This window comes from Aythya ferina (assembly GCF_964211825.1).
Source record: "Aythya ferina genome assembly, chromosome: 5".
NCBI classification, from domain to species: Eukaryota; Metazoa; Chordata; class Aves; order Anseriformes; family Anatidae; genus Aythya; species Aythya ferina.
This window is the reverse complement of record NC_140301.1, coordinates 40,518,748-40,535,639: the sequence shown is the minus strand read 5'-3', so window position 1 is coordinate 40,535,639 and position 16,892 is coordinate 40,518,748. Positions and strand designations below refer to the sequence as shown.

At 42.7% G+C, this 16,892-nt stretch overlaps 1 protein-coding gene across 1 annotated transcript; it reads left to right on the top strand.

Moving 5' to 3' along the window:
* Positions 1-5,295: 5,295 nt before the first annotated feature.
* On the top strand, positions 5,296-8,826 carry SSTR1 (somatostatin receptor 1). Its single transcript, XM_084521479.1, has one exon. The coding sequence runs from the start codon at positions 5,469-5,471 to the stop codon at positions 6,654-6,656; it is 1,188 nt and encodes a 395-aa protein (XP_084377605.1). The 5' UTR covers positions 5,296-5,468; the 3' UTR covers positions 6,657-8,826.
* The last annotated feature ends 8,066 nt before the right edge of the window (positions 8,827-16,892 follow it).

Sequence of the window (16,892 nt, the reverse complement as noted above, 5' to 3'; positions counted from 1 at the left end):
AAAAGCAAACTAAAACCACCTTTCTTCTAATCTACCCTTTTCTATGTCTTCCTCCTGAGCAGCACAGGGGAATGGGCAATGGGGTCTGTGGTCAGCCTCTAAAGCTTCATCTCCGCTGCTCCTTCACAGTCACTCTCTGCTCTTGCTCCACATGGGGTCTCTCCCACAGGATGCCATCCTTCCTGAACAGAGGAAGCCCCCTGCAGGGGCTGCCCACAGGCAGCAGCCCTTCAAGAACTGCTCCAACATGGCTCCGTACCACAGGGTTCATCCATCAGAAGCAAACTGCTCCAGCACGGGTCTCCTATGGGCATCAGCTCCCCCTAGATCCCCTGCTCCTGTGTGGGCTCCTCTCCACAGACTGCAGCTGGCCCAGGGCCTGCTCCTGCAGGGGCTCTCCATGGGCCACAGCCTCCTCCAGGCCACATCCACCTGCTCCACCGGGTGCGCCTCCATGGGCTGCAGTGTGGAGATCTGCTCCGTGTGGGACCCATGGGCTGCAGGGGGACAGCCTGCTCCACCAGGGGCCTCCACAGGCTGCAGGGGAACTTCTGCTCTGGCACCTGAGCCCTTCCTCTCTTCCTTCTGCACTGACCTTGGTGCCTGCAGGGCTGGTTTTCACTCCTTGCTCCCTCAGCTACTGTTGCACAGCAGTTTTTTTTCCCTTTAAATCTGCTCTTACAGAGGCACAACCAACATTACTTATCAGCTCAGCTCTGGGCACTTGTGGGTCCCTTTGGAGCCAGATGAAACTGGCCCTTATCTAACATGAGGCAGCTTCTGGGCTCTTCTCACAGAGGCCACCACTGCAGCACATTGCTACCAAAACCTTGCCATGTAAACTCAATATGCCTGTGTCTTAGGGTTAGATAAGAGATTGGGCCCTATCCTGAAACCCCAGCCTATGGCCCAAAGGAGAAAGTCCTTGGAGAAAATATTTGTAAAGTCCTCTCTTACCTTATGCAGCTTTAAATCTTTTTTTTTTTTTTTTTCTTTCCATTCTTTTTTTTTTTTCTTTCTTTCTTTTTATTTTTTTTTCTCTCTCCCTTTTCAGCTGGAACTCTTGTCTCTCTCCTGGACCGAAACATAAGCCTAGGTGTGGGATGAGCTGTACCCTGAGATGCCTAGCCGTATCACAGAGGAACAAACATGCAGCCTCCCCCATCATTTGTTTTCCCCCTTGCATCTCCACCATTACAGGCTTCATTCCTGTCTCTCCTAACTCTAATTTTAACCTTAAGCATGGCCTAAGCATTAGCACTAGGCTGCCCAATATGGCCAAGAAGAAAGAATTTTGGGGAGATGATAATTCTTTTTTCACCCTGCCATGGGAAACAGGTCTTGCTACAAAGATGGTGTAATGGAATGTACATGTATCCACATGCATCTTAGGCAAACCTGCAGCCTGTGTTGAGAAGGTCAAGCTGCCCTTCCCGGTTTTGTGACAGGACCATTATAATCACAAACTGAGACCTCTGGCCTATTCTTTACAGTGAAATCCTTAAAATCCTTAGGTAAAAGAAATGAGTGTAAAAAAAAAAAAAAAAAAGGTCAAAGCATGTTCCCAAATTAGAGTTTATTTGTACCAGAATTTCTTCTTTACAGGACTTTTTTATTGTTATACCTATTCCTTTCATTTCATGAGGGTGAAATGAGACAATTCTGGTATTTATAATGGTGTTATATAATTATTGGGATAATAAAACACATTATTTGTATTCAAGCATTGCTCCTTTATCAAGTAGTTAAGGTTAGAAATTTCTACTTTTGAATCATGAGCAATAGACAATTGAATGTTGGCAAAGATCTAAATTTCTCAGTAAATTAATATATACAGTGTGATAGAACAATTGGCTTAAGTGACTAGGCAAGCATTCAAACAACTCATTTTTGGAAAATGGCAGTATTCTCTAATGTGAATGTAATTTTCCATAATGGAGGGAAACTTCATTGAATGGATATACAGAAATCCTCAAGACTTATAAGTAGGGCACATACTTACTTATTGAGAGGCACATGGTACCTCAATATAATTATGACTATAATGATACTTTGTTTTTCTGGAAATACACATCAACTAGGTATATGTATGATGCCTAGTGAGATTAGTACCTCCACAGGAGTTACAATTTACAGGTAATTTATTTTGAATCATTGCAGTAAGATAGAACACCATGCACAAAAGTACTTCAATAGAAGAGCTTTTACTGATCCTCTTGGGTGCAGGGCATAGCCAGCTGCTAGCATGGCAAATGAATGGCTTAAAATAGGCCAAAGCATGAAGAAAGTGTCCAAAGTACCTCCATGAGTGACTGTGTGTTTATATGTATACAAATGTAATGGAGAACAATGCGGACAAGAACTGAAATTTTGTGCTGATGACACTGTTATTAATCAGCTTCAAAATCAATCCTCTTTGCTCCTGTGTTCTCAGAGGGCAATATGAAAGTATTCAGATTTATAGTCGAACTATTGTTAAATGCCAGCTTACAACAATACAAAAGAAAGAAATCCTTTAATCAATACTCCATAAGTAAATGTCCCTTAAAACAAATGCTCACGTAAACAAAAATTGGATTATATTTGAACTATAGGTTTTCAAACAGACTAAAGTGCTGCAATTGAACAGATGTTCTTGTTGATGGGTTTGCAGTTATTTACTTATGCTCATCCTCATATCAGTGACTGAAAGCTGATTCACATTCTCCCAGAATATAAATTTAAATGAAAATAATTATCCAGCTGAATTTATGTAATTGTAGAGATTTTAACAGTGTGAGATAGTATACTGCAAATAAAGACTTTACACTTTGTAGTTAAATATGTCTTTCCTTTCCTTTCCTTTCCTTTCCTTTCCTTTCCTTTCCTTTCCTTTCCTTTCCTTTCCTTTCCTTTCCTTTCCTTTCCTTTCCTTTCCTTTCCTTTCCTTTCCTTTCATTTCCCACTGTATACTGGAAGTTCTGATCCTAGTATATTAGAATATACAACCTCTAAAACTCAACAAAGTAAAATTTGCATGACATCCCTAAGTGTTCTAACATCTAGATATAGCACTCATATACAGCAATAGTCTTAAGACTATTGAGATCATTTGCAGAGGTTGCTCAATAAATACATTTCTATACATGAATGTAAATACAAAAAGTCCTCAAAATGACCAAAAGTCACAAAGAACATCATTCAAATAGAACTTAAGTGCAATTACTAACAAATGGGTTGGGTGTTTTATATTATTTTATTTTTTATTTTATAGCATTACATTTTTGTGTAAGATTTGATATAAATCCACAGTCTCCTTATTCACAGCTTGCTTAAGGCTCCTGCAAAAGTGTGCATTTGTTAAACATAGTACCTATTACAAGGTGTCAAAAACACACACTGGTTGGAAGTGGTGATCGATATGAGAAAAATCATACAGTCGGAGAGATTACATCTATGTGTTAGAATTGCTGCTGGTGGGGATAATGGGTATGTAGATATATAATGTGTTACAGAGAATAAATTCCTGATGATGGGTTATAATGAAATGATGTAATGCTGTGTGTATCTGCATATTAAAGTGGTGGGTAGTGATAATATGTATAATTGTGAGGGTGGGCAGACAGTGATAACAAGATGTGTGAACCGTAGGAGGTGATGGGCATGCATGGTAAAACGAGTAGGAAGTGAGGATGCATGTGTGACGTTGTGTATAGTGATGTTGTGGGGGGCACACGGCAGCATATGCATTATGGTGATATTTATGCAGTTTGGACCTGCTGTTCTTGGAAAAGTAGGTGGTGCTCATAGGTGACAGTTCATGTGAAGAAACCGGTTAGTCTCAGGTAAGGTGAGCCCACACGTATGTGTGGATACAATAGATAGAAGCAGCTATTAATTTTGTACATATCTATGTGCTAAAGGAGTCTTGATGCAAGCATGGTGCATGCATTAGTGAATAACCATGTCTAGCTAATACAGAATGGGCAGGTGGTGGTGGTATGTGAAAGCTGGCTAAGTGGTTATGTGCAAATATGTAAGGACAGACTCTGCATTGAATGATAACGTAGGAAGATAAGAGACATTGCCTGGAGGGAGATGTGTAGGTGAAAATGATCAAATATGTTTGCCTAGGATGTAGAGGTGCATTAACAGGACATTCTGCTGGTGTTCACATGTTTGTAACTGGTGGTGTGGATGAAGTATGTGAGGAAGCAGCATCTGTCTAGGGATGACAGCACGAGTAACTATTGGGTTTGATTGTTGTTGTCTGGGATTGGGGTGTGTATATGAAACAGCACAGTGTGGATCAGTGTATAAAAGCAGTTTGTGGTGCACAACCGCAACAGGGATATGCAAGTGTTTTAAGTGCAGCATTAAGGGGCATGCATGTGCAGCAGTGGTGATACAGGTGGTTCAGTTTGAAGTGCTACTGGGAGCAGAAGAAGTACGTGAGGGGACGGAAGAGTGGACAGATGGTGTGTTTGTGTGGCAGCATAGCTGGGATGTTCTTGGCACCATCACAGTGCAGACAGTAATGGTGAGCAGTAGCGTGCAGGCTAGTGCCTGCACTCCTAGATGTGAGAAACACAGAGGCACAAGTTGTGCTCTGGGTGTAAGAACAGGACGAGGTTCGGGACATAGCATGGGCTGGGGGGCAGTGCTGTAAGGTATTGGATGCTGCTAATGTGTGATAGCTGGTGGTTGTGGTGGGATAGGACAAGGTGGGGAGCATGGAGCAGCAGCATGGCTGCAGGAGGTGTAGGCATCGCTGGTTTCAGGCAGTGCTGTGCATGTATGGTAAAGGCTGTGGGGTGTGTAGTCAGTGCCGTGCCTGGTGCCAGCACCATGGGGCGGGCAGCGTGCATGGTGCGGCTGCAGCAGCTGTGCAGGGACGAAGCATGCCAGGCCAGGTAAACTGCCCACCCACCCCTGAACAAACTTTTGTCCCGAAGCCGGAGACATGGACCCTTTGCCCGGAGTGCCCAGGGCCAGGACCCAGGTGCCGTCGCAGGTAGGGAGCAGTGCAGCACGGAGGGGCAGGAGAAGACGCTGGCTGCAGGGGGACTTGAGGCGGTACGGCGTGGGGCAGGGGCAGTGCGGGCAGCGGGGGCAGAGCGAGGTAGGGGCAGAGGGGCCGGGGGTGCCTGCCCTTCGGCAGCCCCGGCTCTGCGAGCAGCCGGGGGGGCGGGATGAAAGGCGGGGGGGTGTGGGGGGGAGGAACACCCACTTACGTCTCCTCCCGCATTTTTTTTTTTCTTTCCCTCCTCCTTTTCGTAGCCGGTGACGCGCTGCCGCCTATTAATCATTCACCAGCCGGGGAGCAGCGATTGCTGCCGCTCGGAGCGAGCGGGGCCGGCGGCCGCCTCCGTCCTTCCCCATGCCAGCGCCCCGGGGCAGCGGCGCCGGGAGCCCCGCCGGGATGCAGTGCCCGGCGAGCGGCGGGAGCCTGCGGCTCTGAGCCGGGAGCGGGGAGGTCCGGGCAGAGGATGCTCCCCAATGGCACCTGCACCAGGCTCCCGGGCGGTGCAGGCAGCGACAGCGGCGGTAGCGACAGCGGCGGTGGAGGAGCCGGCGGCGCCTTGGAGGAGGCGGCGGCGGGGGGCATGGACTCGGGCGGCAGGAACTCCTCTGGCGCCCCGAACAGCACCCTGAGCGAGTCTCAGGGCAGCGCCATCCTCATCTCATTCATCTACTCCGTGGTGTGCCTGGTGGGGCTGTGCGGCAACTCCATGGTCATCTACGTGATCCTGCGCTATGCCAAGATGAAGACGGCCACCAACATCTACATCCTCAACTTGGCCATCGCGGACGAGCTGCTGATGCTCAGCGTCCCCTTCCTGGTCACCTCCACCCTGCTGCACCACTGGCCCTTTGGCTCGCTGCTCTGCCGCCTGGTGCTCAGCGTGGACGCCATCAACATGTTCACCAGCATCTACTGCCTGACCGTGCTCAGCGTGGACCGCTACATTGCTGTGGTGCACCCCATCAAGGCGGCGAGGTACCGCCGGCCCACTGTGGCTAAGATGGTCAATTTGGGCGTCTGGGTGCTTTCCATCCTCATTATCCTACCCATCATCATCTTCTCCAACACAGCAGCCAACAGTGATGGAACGGTGGCTTGCAACATGCTCATGCCAGAGCCCACCCAGAGGTGGCTGGTGGTCTTTGTGGTCTACACCTTTCTGATGGGCTTCTTGCTGCCTGTGGTGGCCATCTGCCTCTGCTACATCCTCATCATTGCCAAGATGCGCATGGTGGCCCTGAAGGCCGGCTGGCAGCAGCGCAAACGCTCAGAGCGCAAGATCACTCTCATGGTCATGATGGTGGTGATGGTCTTCGTCATCTGCTGGATGCCCTTCTACATCGTGCAGCTGGTCAATGTCTTTGTAGAGCAGGATGATGCCACCATTAGCCAGCTCTCCGTCATCTTGGGCTACGCCAACAGCTGTGCCAACCCTATCCTCTATGGCTTTCTCTCGGACAATTTCAAGCGGTCCTTCCAGCGGCTGCTCTGCCTCAGTTGGATGGACAATGCTGCAGAGGAACCCATCGACTACTATGCCACTGCCCTCAAGAGCAGGGCATACAGCGTGGAGGACTTTCCCCCGGACAACTTGGAGTCAGGGAGCATGTACAGGAACGGCACTTGCACCTCCAGGATTACCACTCTCTGAGGAAGCATTTCTGTCCCACCACCCCCCCTACTGCCCCCAGCAGGCGGGTGAGCGAGGCCAGGGCTGTGGCACGGGGAGGCCGGGAGGGAAGGGGTTTTGGTCCAGCCCACCGACAGCAGTGTTTGGCACAAGAGGGAGCAAAGAAAACCCCATGTCCTCGGTGTGCTGCCCCATCCCCCCTGCCTGCCTCCCATGAGAGTGGGTGCATTTGCTGATGCTTTGACACCCCTTAGTAAACTGCCGCACTCAGCTTAGGCTCTGGCAGCCAGGCTCTGCCACCCCTCTCTGTGTTTGATGAGCGGCTGTGCAGGTCCCACAGCGGCTGTCCCCTTTTGTACAGGTCCCCCTCCTCCTTCCCCTCAGCTGGTGGGACCCCCCTGCCACTGAGCAGAGCTTGCACCAGTCAAGTCCCAGAAGTCTGGCTCAGATCCCCCCTGAACAACAGCAACCCTGCTCAGCATCTACAGGTACGCACCTGCCCTTCAGAGAGCAGAAACACTGAGAAAAGTCTCCCCAGTGCACACCTGGTCCTGTTAGCAGCCTCTCTCTGCCTTCCCAGAGGGAAAAACAATAAAAGAGGGGAGAAAAAGGCCCCAAGAAAAGGAGCAGCGTAATCACAGAGCTGGCTTCTGCTTTGCAGACAGCTCCCACCTCCCTGGGGCTTGGGCTCTCTGTGCTGCTCTCAGAGGAAGCAGAACAGAAAAAGTCTTCAGAAGGAAAGCTGCTTCTTGCTGTGCTTCAGAGCTGCACAGCCGGCTGCTGATAACAGGAGGGTCCCATGACCCTCGGGGAGCGGAGCACAGAGTTGGGGGCAGGAGGGAGCCTTGAGCCGGAGGATGTGTGAATGCGTCCATACATCCAATAAAGTGTGCAAATAATAAAGCTTAAGGGGAGTACTAGACTGTGAAGTTATTGTCTTGTACCTGCTCCATTAGCCATGAAATGGCAATGAAGGGAGCTGAGACAGTTCTGAATGACCTGGGTGGCTTCAAAGTCACTTTAGCCTACACGGAAAAAAAGGGGAAATAATTCAAAATCTCCATCAGGCTCTTAAATTAATACTTGACAGAAAAGTAGCTGTTTGACAATAGCTATTACCCTAGCTTCTGTTTCTTTTGTTGCACTAAAAGAAAGATAAAATGTGTTTATCATATGCTGCCAATGTAATATACTGGCCTGGAACTTCATAATGTTTCATTTCTCTGAAATGTTGTTTTTAATGTGTGCCAGATGTCTTTTTATTTGATTTTTTTTTTATTTGATTCTTGTCACTGTGTTGTGAACGTGTTTCTCTGAAGCAATTTATACTGTGTACTTATGTCTGTGGTGGCTACCTGCAAGAGTGCATTTAAAATGGGTGATGCTCAAGAAGGCTCCTTTTCAGAAAAAAAGGTTGTAACTTTTTCTAATATGCTCATCTACACTGTCTCCCCCAGAAAAAAAAAAAAAAAAATCTCTTGAATTTTCCCTCTTTCTCTCTTATGAAGTAACATTTTTCATATGTGTGAATGAAGATTTCTTATTTGATAAATGACAGCTGATTAAACAAAACCTTTTCTCCCTGCTCCCCTTATCCCAGATGCAAGAATCAATACAAAGTGTATTAAAACAAGCAGATAATGTTGTTTTTGTTTTGTTTTGCTTTGTTTTGTTTTCTACCACCTGTATTGACAATGTCACGGAGTGGCAGGTGTCCTGGTAGTTGTGACAAATCACTTCTCAAGCACAATACTGTGGTGGTATTAATTATAGCTACTGACAGTCTGAAGCAAAAGACTGGAAAAAATCTCCGGTAGCAACACACCCGTAGCCCTGCACTGGGAGCTACAGTGCTAAAGAAGTGCACGCAGTGTTAAGTGTAAGACTGGCTGTAGAGGCATCTAGCACTCAGAGTAGTGGACTTACTGCAAGTTCTTGTCAAATTGTACCCTTCAACTTTTCTCAGCAGCAAAAAACAGGAGATCTACTTTGTACATTTCTCTCACTAAAAATTAGATACTGTTAAATGAATGTATAAATTTAGTATTTCAAAGTTGTCTGATTCAAAGCCCATCGAAATGAGATAAAAGATCCTAGTTCACTTCAATGGACTGTGAGTCAGCTCCTTTTAGGTTAAAAATTGCTAATGTGGAAGCTGTTACATCCTTATTAAAATATTTTGTGAAAAGCTTTAACAATTGTAGTTTCTTTTCTTTTACTTCTCAGTGGACCTCATTTAAAGAAAACTTGCAAATATTAGTTTTGCTGATGATTTCCATGCACATATGGGGGGGAAAAAGGACTAAATCTCTCTATAAGCTTATTTAACTTTTCACAGAAACCAAACATCTGTCAAAACAGTCAAATGCCCCATGATACCACACGGTGCTATTTGTAGAGCTTCATTTAAAATCTCACTCTCAATCTCTTTAAAATGGTATAAATCTCTCTCTCTCTCATCTAGGCATACTGTTATGTATGGGTCGACTAAATAAAGAATTTGTCTACTTTCTATTGCTGGATTTGTTTAACATTAGACACTATGAAGTAAAAGTGAAGAAGCAGTGATTCAAATCAGCTTTGATGAGAAGTTGAGCCTGGTTTTATTGTTTTTTGTTTTTTGTTTTTTCCTAATTTTGCCTTTAAACAAAAATGTTATGGATTTCTGTACACCTGCCAGCACATGCAGTTTAATTTCAGTCTTGCCAGACAGAGTGAAGAGGGTTGGTGATTGTACTTGGCAAACTACCCGGCTGCTGCAGCAGAGGCTGTCGGTGACACAGTAGATGGCAGGCTTTCCTTCACAGAGATGCCCTGGCTCACTTGCAGCCAGCCCTGCTGGTCTGACTCCTGGCTAAAACACGCCGCATAGTTTTAGTTTGGAAACAAAACCTACTTGTACTAAATTAACAGTTCTTCCTGCTATTTTTCACCCTGAGTTTACTTCGACTTTGGCAGTGGGAGAGGTGATCAAACGCTGTAAATGACTCTTGATTTCCTTTGGAAGAAAAAGTTTGCTCTGTATTATTCTACCCAGTAGAACATACCTACCAGATAGTAAGTTGTCCTTTTGAAATAGTGTAGTATACCAGAAAACAAAGAGAACTCTTTTTAATACTTTCTAAATTGCAAATAGTTCTCAAGATTTTACATGGAAATTATTTGAATTTATGCTTAATTCACTGAAAAAAAAAAAAGAAAAAGAAAAAAAAAAGAAAAACAAACAAGCAAACAAGCAAACAAACAGTATAGCACCAAATTTCTTGGTGAAATTTTGTCCCTTTATACTGTAATATAATTTATTTACAACTAAGTAAACCATAATTTATAACTACTGGTGTGTTGCTCAATTTTCCCTGTGAGTTTAATATTTAAAAAAATACTTCAATCTTATACACATCACTGAGTCCCAAGCAACTTTTCCCATTCTTTTTTTAGCCTAAGACCTATACAAAACAGTATGACCGCTCTGAATAACATGCAGTGGACTGCGTCATTTCCCTGGGTACAAAGAGAGAATGGCCTTCACGTAGATTTTCCTAGCACATACACACGATGCTTCTGCAGCATTTTCCCACTCAAAGAGCAAGTGGGAAACTACTCTTCTTTCTCACCAGATTCTCCAGGAAGCATGATTAGATCTAGAAGTGCATCCAAGAAGACACATATCCTGGGGCTAACTGCTGCCTGCAGACAGTGGGCTTGGAGCAGACTGGCTCTTCATATCTCAGCTGTAGATGAAAAGAGTGATGGCCATAGGTAGATCCTCTGCCTTCTGAGATGGCCCTCACAGCAGAGAACATCACACAGTATACATTTTCGTATTGAACACTGAAAAAATCCATCTGATTTCTTCACAGAGAAGAAGCATCAGATTTCTGAAAGTGATGCATGCATTTCTGAAATGCCAGATTCCTATTGTGTTGGGATAAAATGGTTTTGTATCAGAATAAAATGGATTTCTGGTCGTTTTTGAAAAATTTAAAGTCTGCATTTTAAACATAATCTTGCATTCTGTATCAACTTCATGGCCATTTGTCCATATATTCTATGTTAACCAGTTTACTAAGATCATCATTATAACTTTAAACATTAGGCTTAATGTTACTGAAATAAAATGATCCTCTGACGAATGATTTATGTAGGATTTGACTTTTCTCTGTTGTGTTTCCAGAGCAGCAATGTGTAAATTAATGTGTTTAAAATATATATATATAAATAAAATAACAAAAACAACAACAACAACAACAACAACAATAAAAAAATTCAGTCCAGTGTTCTATATTTCATCCCCTAGAATCTTTACCTGACTCCAGGGCTACAGACAAAACATTAATTGTGAATCTCTAGAGGAGAATAAAATATTTTTACCGCATTATGTATTCAGCACTTCCGTTTTCTTTAACACAGAGCCTTGTTGGACCAATGACTGCAAGCAAAGCCACAGGAAGAAAAGGTAATTTACTAATTAAATTTCTCTCTGAGAATAGTGTTTTCAAAATATTGTATTTTGTAGAGAGAAACAAAAAAGAACAGCTGAAACACAGAGCATTTCAAAGTGTTTCACTAGACAGCTACAAACTCAGCACAGTTTTCACAAAATGCTTTTCCATGAAATCTCTCTATGCCCACCCCCCTCCAACCCTGCTTCACCAAAACCCTAAAATCTGGTTTTAGCATAGGTAGCCATGAATGAGAAACAGCAGGATGATGGGTCCTACCTGAAATATATGGGTTTCATCTCCTGTCTGGACTGAATAGATTTGTCATTATATGCTTATCATTTCTATGGCAGGTAGAGTCACCTTGAAAGCAGTATTAATGTACAAAAGGCCCATTCTACTCTCACTTTTTTTCAAAAAACACATATCTCTGCATGGGTTCTTATGCTATGAAACATGAGTAACACTGCAGGGTATCTCTGTGGGTTATTGAGCTTCCTAAGTAGAAAGGTTAAGGTAAAAGTGCCAAGATGCATAGCATATGAAGGTTGGAGGACAGCGAAGAATCACACATTTATAACTTGGGACCTAGTGTTCAATGTGATGATGACTGTAACTGGTTTGTATTAGCTCACTTTCCACTGCTGCTGACAGTGCTGTTTTCTGTATGTAGGAGCCTCATCAGTCATAAAAGTAGGTATGACAACAGAGGGGGAGGCTGTGAGCTTCTGCAAGGGTGCTGCAGTGCCCTGTACTTGGCAGAGCTGAAGATGCTGAGTAACGTTGCTGCTGACAGACTGAGGCAAGTCAGGGGACTAAGGTTCATCCATTTCATGCAGAACTGGTAATCACACACATGTTTACAACAGCAGGTTCAAATGGTCATCTGGAATAGTTCAAAATGAGACACAAATGTACAAAGCAAGTATGCAATATACATGTAGCCTGCAAAATGCATAATTATTCTATGTGGTCTGTTAGACCAAAAGGGATGGATTAAGATGTTATGAAGGTTATGAAGGAGCTCATGATCAATAAAATTCCAATTAGAATTTCTGGACAATTAGGTTGTGCTGTTTTACTACTTAAAATATCTAATCATTTATTTCATAGAATCATTTAGGTTGAAAAAGACCTCTGAGATCATCAAGTCCAACCACTAATAGGAAGTCTTTTCTGTTTTTTTCATGCTAATCTGATGTCTAGAGGAAAACTGAAGTCTCAGTTCTGCTGCAGATGTGAGTCCATTGCTGAAAAGATTGGAGCTGGTAGGAGAAAAAGCTCCTGGAGGAAAAATGTTTGGATAAGAACTGGAGTGGCTATATATGGAGATATCTATTTGATATTCAGAAGGTTTGAAGCTTACTAACACACACTGAGTGTTGCAGGTGCCCAGCACTTTAGGAAATTGCACCTCACACCTTCTACATGGACCAACCATGCCTTGCCTCAGCTAGAATTATGTAAGCATCTCCATCTGAGGCCTAAACCTGGAAACTAAGGGAGGCTTTGATTTGGTTTCTTAATTAGTTAGGTTAAATAGGTTGTAATATGTTGTGACTGTTGTAACAAAAGCACCTTGTCTATCAGCATACTGGCTAAAGGCTAAGGATCTTCTTGCCCTCTGGCTTCTGTTAAATACAGACAAAGATGGATCTTGCGCCTCTATCCAGTCAATAAGAGACAAGTCATGGATAAAAGAAAAATTTGAAAAGTGCTGGCTTACCGAGCAGAAAATCAATACTAGTGTTAGTGAGTTTATTTTCTTAACATTGCATCAGAATTGTTTATATCATTTGGTCACAGAAAAGAAAAGATGCTCCTAGAAGCTAAACTGACTGTACAATATTGTAAAGCAGCTTTTTTTTAAGGAGCTATATATGTCTTCTTGAAAAAGTAGAACAACTTTGATATTAAAACAAGTTTGTTATCCAATGCCTTGTATTTCCTATACCATTTTGTATTCTTTCTATAAATTGAGTGTCTTCATAAGAAAAGATGCTTATTTACCCACTCTTGGTGACTATTGAAAACTCATTTCAGTGATGCTTTGAACAGTTACACCAGCTAAAGACCTGTCTGATCCAAGGTTCATGCCTTAGATTCATACACATTAATTACACAAATCAATTGCAAGACCAAATGGATGAACAAAAGAAAATTCAATGAAAGGAAAGATGAGAAGCACAGAGAATGGATTTTTTTCTTGATGGGTATTTTGTTTTAATTTTTAGATCAGTAGACATCATTAACTGGTCACATGATGAGACCAGAAGAAAATGAATCTTACTTTCTACTACTTGTGTTACAACAGGATAGTACAAAATCCTCATCAGTTAACTGTGCAGAAAAGTGATGGGATTGGTGTCTCAGGTGACTACATGTGAAGTTTTCATAGATGTAGGGAAAGGTGGGATTTTAACTCTCTCTGATGCTATTTCTGTTGTTTAAGGTGGAAAAGGAGATGGAAAGGTTGTGGTGTTTTATGGAGTGTTGTATAAGAAAAAGCAGAATATTCCAGGTATGTTCACAGTGGGGCTAATGATTGTTTGGATATTTGGGGAGAATGGACATGACAGAAGGCAGAATTGGTGGATATCTTCACAGAATCACAGAATTTTCTAGGTTGGAAGAGACCTCAAGGTCATCGAGTCCAACCTCCAACCTAACGCTAACAGCCCTCCACTAAACCATATCCCTAAGCTCTACATCTAAGCGTCTTTTGAAGACTTCCAGGGATGGTGACTCCACCACTTCCCTGGGCAGCCTGTTCCAATGCCTCACAACCCTTTCTGTAAAGAAGTTCTTCCTAACATCTAACCTAAAACTCCCCTGGCTCAACTTAAGCCCATTCCCCCTCGTCCTGTCACCAGGCACGTGGGAGAACAGGCCAACCCCCACCTCTCTACAGCCTCCTTTAAGGTATCTGTAAAGAGCAATAAGGTCGCCCCTGAGCCTCCTCTTCTCCAGGCTGAACAAGCCCAGCTCCCTCAGCCGTTCCTCGTAGGACTTGTTCTCCAGGCCCCTCACCAGCTTCGTCGCCCTTCTCTGCACACGCTCAAGCACCTCGATGTCCTTCTTGTAGCGAGGGGCCCAAAACTGAACACAGTACTCGAGGTGCGGCCTCACCAGAGCTGAGTACAGGGGGACGATCACCTCCCTAGCCCTGCTGGTCACGCTGTTCCTAATACAAGCCAGGATGCCGTTGGCCTTCTTGGCCACCTGAGCACACTGCTGGCTCATATTCAGCCGACTATCCACCATCACTCCCAGGTCCTTCTCTGCCTGGCAGCTTTCCAACCATTCCTCTCCCAGCCTGTAGCTCTGCTTGGGGTTATTGCGCCCCAGGTGCAGGACCCGGCACTTGGCCTTGTTAAACTTCATGCAGTTGACCTCAGCCCATCGGTCCAGCCTATCCAGATCCTCCTGCAGAGCTTTCCTACCCTCAAGCAGATCGACACACGCACCTAACTTGGTGTCATCTGCGAATCTTACCACCACTAAGCACTGAACAGTAGTACTCAGAGCCTTAGAAAGAGGAAATTTGAAATGGAGAAAAAGCAAGTGTGTGATGTCTGGGAAAGGTCATTTAATTAAGAAAAGAGAGAGAGGAAAAAAATAGGTACAGTACAAGAGTTATAAAGTAGGACTTAGCTCTTTCATTTAATTAATTTATATTGTTTAGGGTATGGCAGATACATGAATTTTCAGTTCAGCAAAAAGGATAAAATTCTGTTTTTTATGTCAGCTGCTATTTTCAAAGCTGGCTGTTGCTTTTGAAAGTTAGAAAGTAGCTAGGTATTTATCTAAAAACTAAGTGATAACGTGACTTTATGAAATTACTAGAAACTTAGGAAAGCAATGCAGAAAACAGATAACTGATTTTTTTTTAAAATGTTAATTTACTGTGGATTTTTTCAGTGCTTTAAATTTCATGGGCTATTTTCTTTCCTTTTAAATAGAAAAAAAAAGTCTTACAGTTTTTTTGCTGAGCACAAAGAACTCTACATCAACAAGACAGAAATGGAATGTAGCAACATATTATCTTATCTTTTACCATCATAAAATTAGATTTGCAGAATTTCTTCCTTTAAAAGCTTCTTCAATGCTATGTCTGTGAAAACTATTTTCCATAAGAGAAATACATGCTCTTAAGAACAAAAGGTAATGTTCACATATTCCTCTCCACAGACCTTGAAACTCTGAACTTTGCAGGCAGAACTGAATTCCCGAAATGGTTTATGTAATTTACAGAGGATTTCAGGTTTTTGTGTACTCATTTGAGAACCTTTAAGTAGAACTAAGATTTAAAAGAAAATAAGTAAGATAATAAACTGCTCAAGCAAGGAAGGAAATCTCCCAAATAATGCATACTTTGGGGAAAAAAATTGTCAGTCATACTTGCACTTAAGCCAATTCTAGAGTCTGTAGAAGGGCTTCTCCTAATCAGACAGATTTTTGCTTAGATAAACTATTCCCACAATGTTATATTTTACTAGGAAAGCATATTCTCTCTAAAGGTAAATAAATATATACAAGTTTTCATTTTAACACAAAATTAAAAAAAAAATGCATTTAAACCTAAGTTCTTGTCTTTCACTGCAGCAAAGTAGGCATTATCTAATGAGCCAGTAGGATGTTCTTTGGAGAGATCTAAACTGGATTTATGGAATCACAATGGATATCAACAGCATTAGTGTGGACAATTTATCTGAAAGTAATGAAAGCTTCCTCATTACTAACTGACTGATATATAGGCAAACAAAAGAGGACTTGTGGTGTAAAAGCTGCAGATATATAATAATATGTCACTGAGTATAGGGCAGAGCAGACCATGATGAACGTTGCATATTAACAGGTTGATGCTCTTGTGCTGTATTGTCTTCTCATCCTTTTAAGCTTCAGGATCTAGAAAAGAATGAAAACCAACTTTGTTTTACTTAGGAAGACTAACACATATGTTGTTATGAGTAAGTATTCTCTTAGGATATCAGAGTTGCTTCAAATGGACCTGAATCTACTTCATCATCTCAGTGGTTAGGTATAATTGAAAAAGAATCAATTCACTTTAAGTGCCATTAGCACTGCAGAGTTGGAAAGGTTATTTCTGAGAAATGTAGGAAGCTTGTATTATGAGAAACAGCTGCATGCACCACATACACACAGCTTATTACTTATTTGAAGAAAGAAGAATTTAAAAAAAAATACAGGGGGAAGGGGCTGCGTTTTTGTGTTTGTGTGGGTGTGTAGACTACTATCATGGCAGGCTGACTTGTACCTAAAATTACAGACTTCTTTAATAACTGTAACTTGGCATAACTGGTCAGACAGCTGACAAAAGAGAGAAAGATCCTGATTTTGTCCTAAGAAATGGGTAATATTTGGCTGAACACTGACTATAACATATCAATGAAAATTTTGAGTGAAAAAAAAAATAATCTTTCAAAGCAGGGAACTGCATATAAATAAAGGAGATTGTAAAAAAGAAATTAAAAGGAACAGCTAAAAAGGTAAAAGCTTGCAGGTGGCACTGGAGCTATTTAATGATAGGGGAACAGATTAACACATATTACCTATCAAAAGAAGACATTACTAGACCTCTTTCCCCTAAGTTAAAAAGTAAAAGTTAAACACTACACCACAGAAAAGTACCAAATTTAGAGTTGAAATCAAGTACAAATAAAGAAAACAAATGAAACGAAGAACTTTATCAAATAAACAGTAAATTTTTAAAGTAGACAAAACTGAAAAAAAATGTCAAGGCACATCTGCCTAAAGACATAGTAACTACAAATTGAAAATGCAGTAGAGGAGG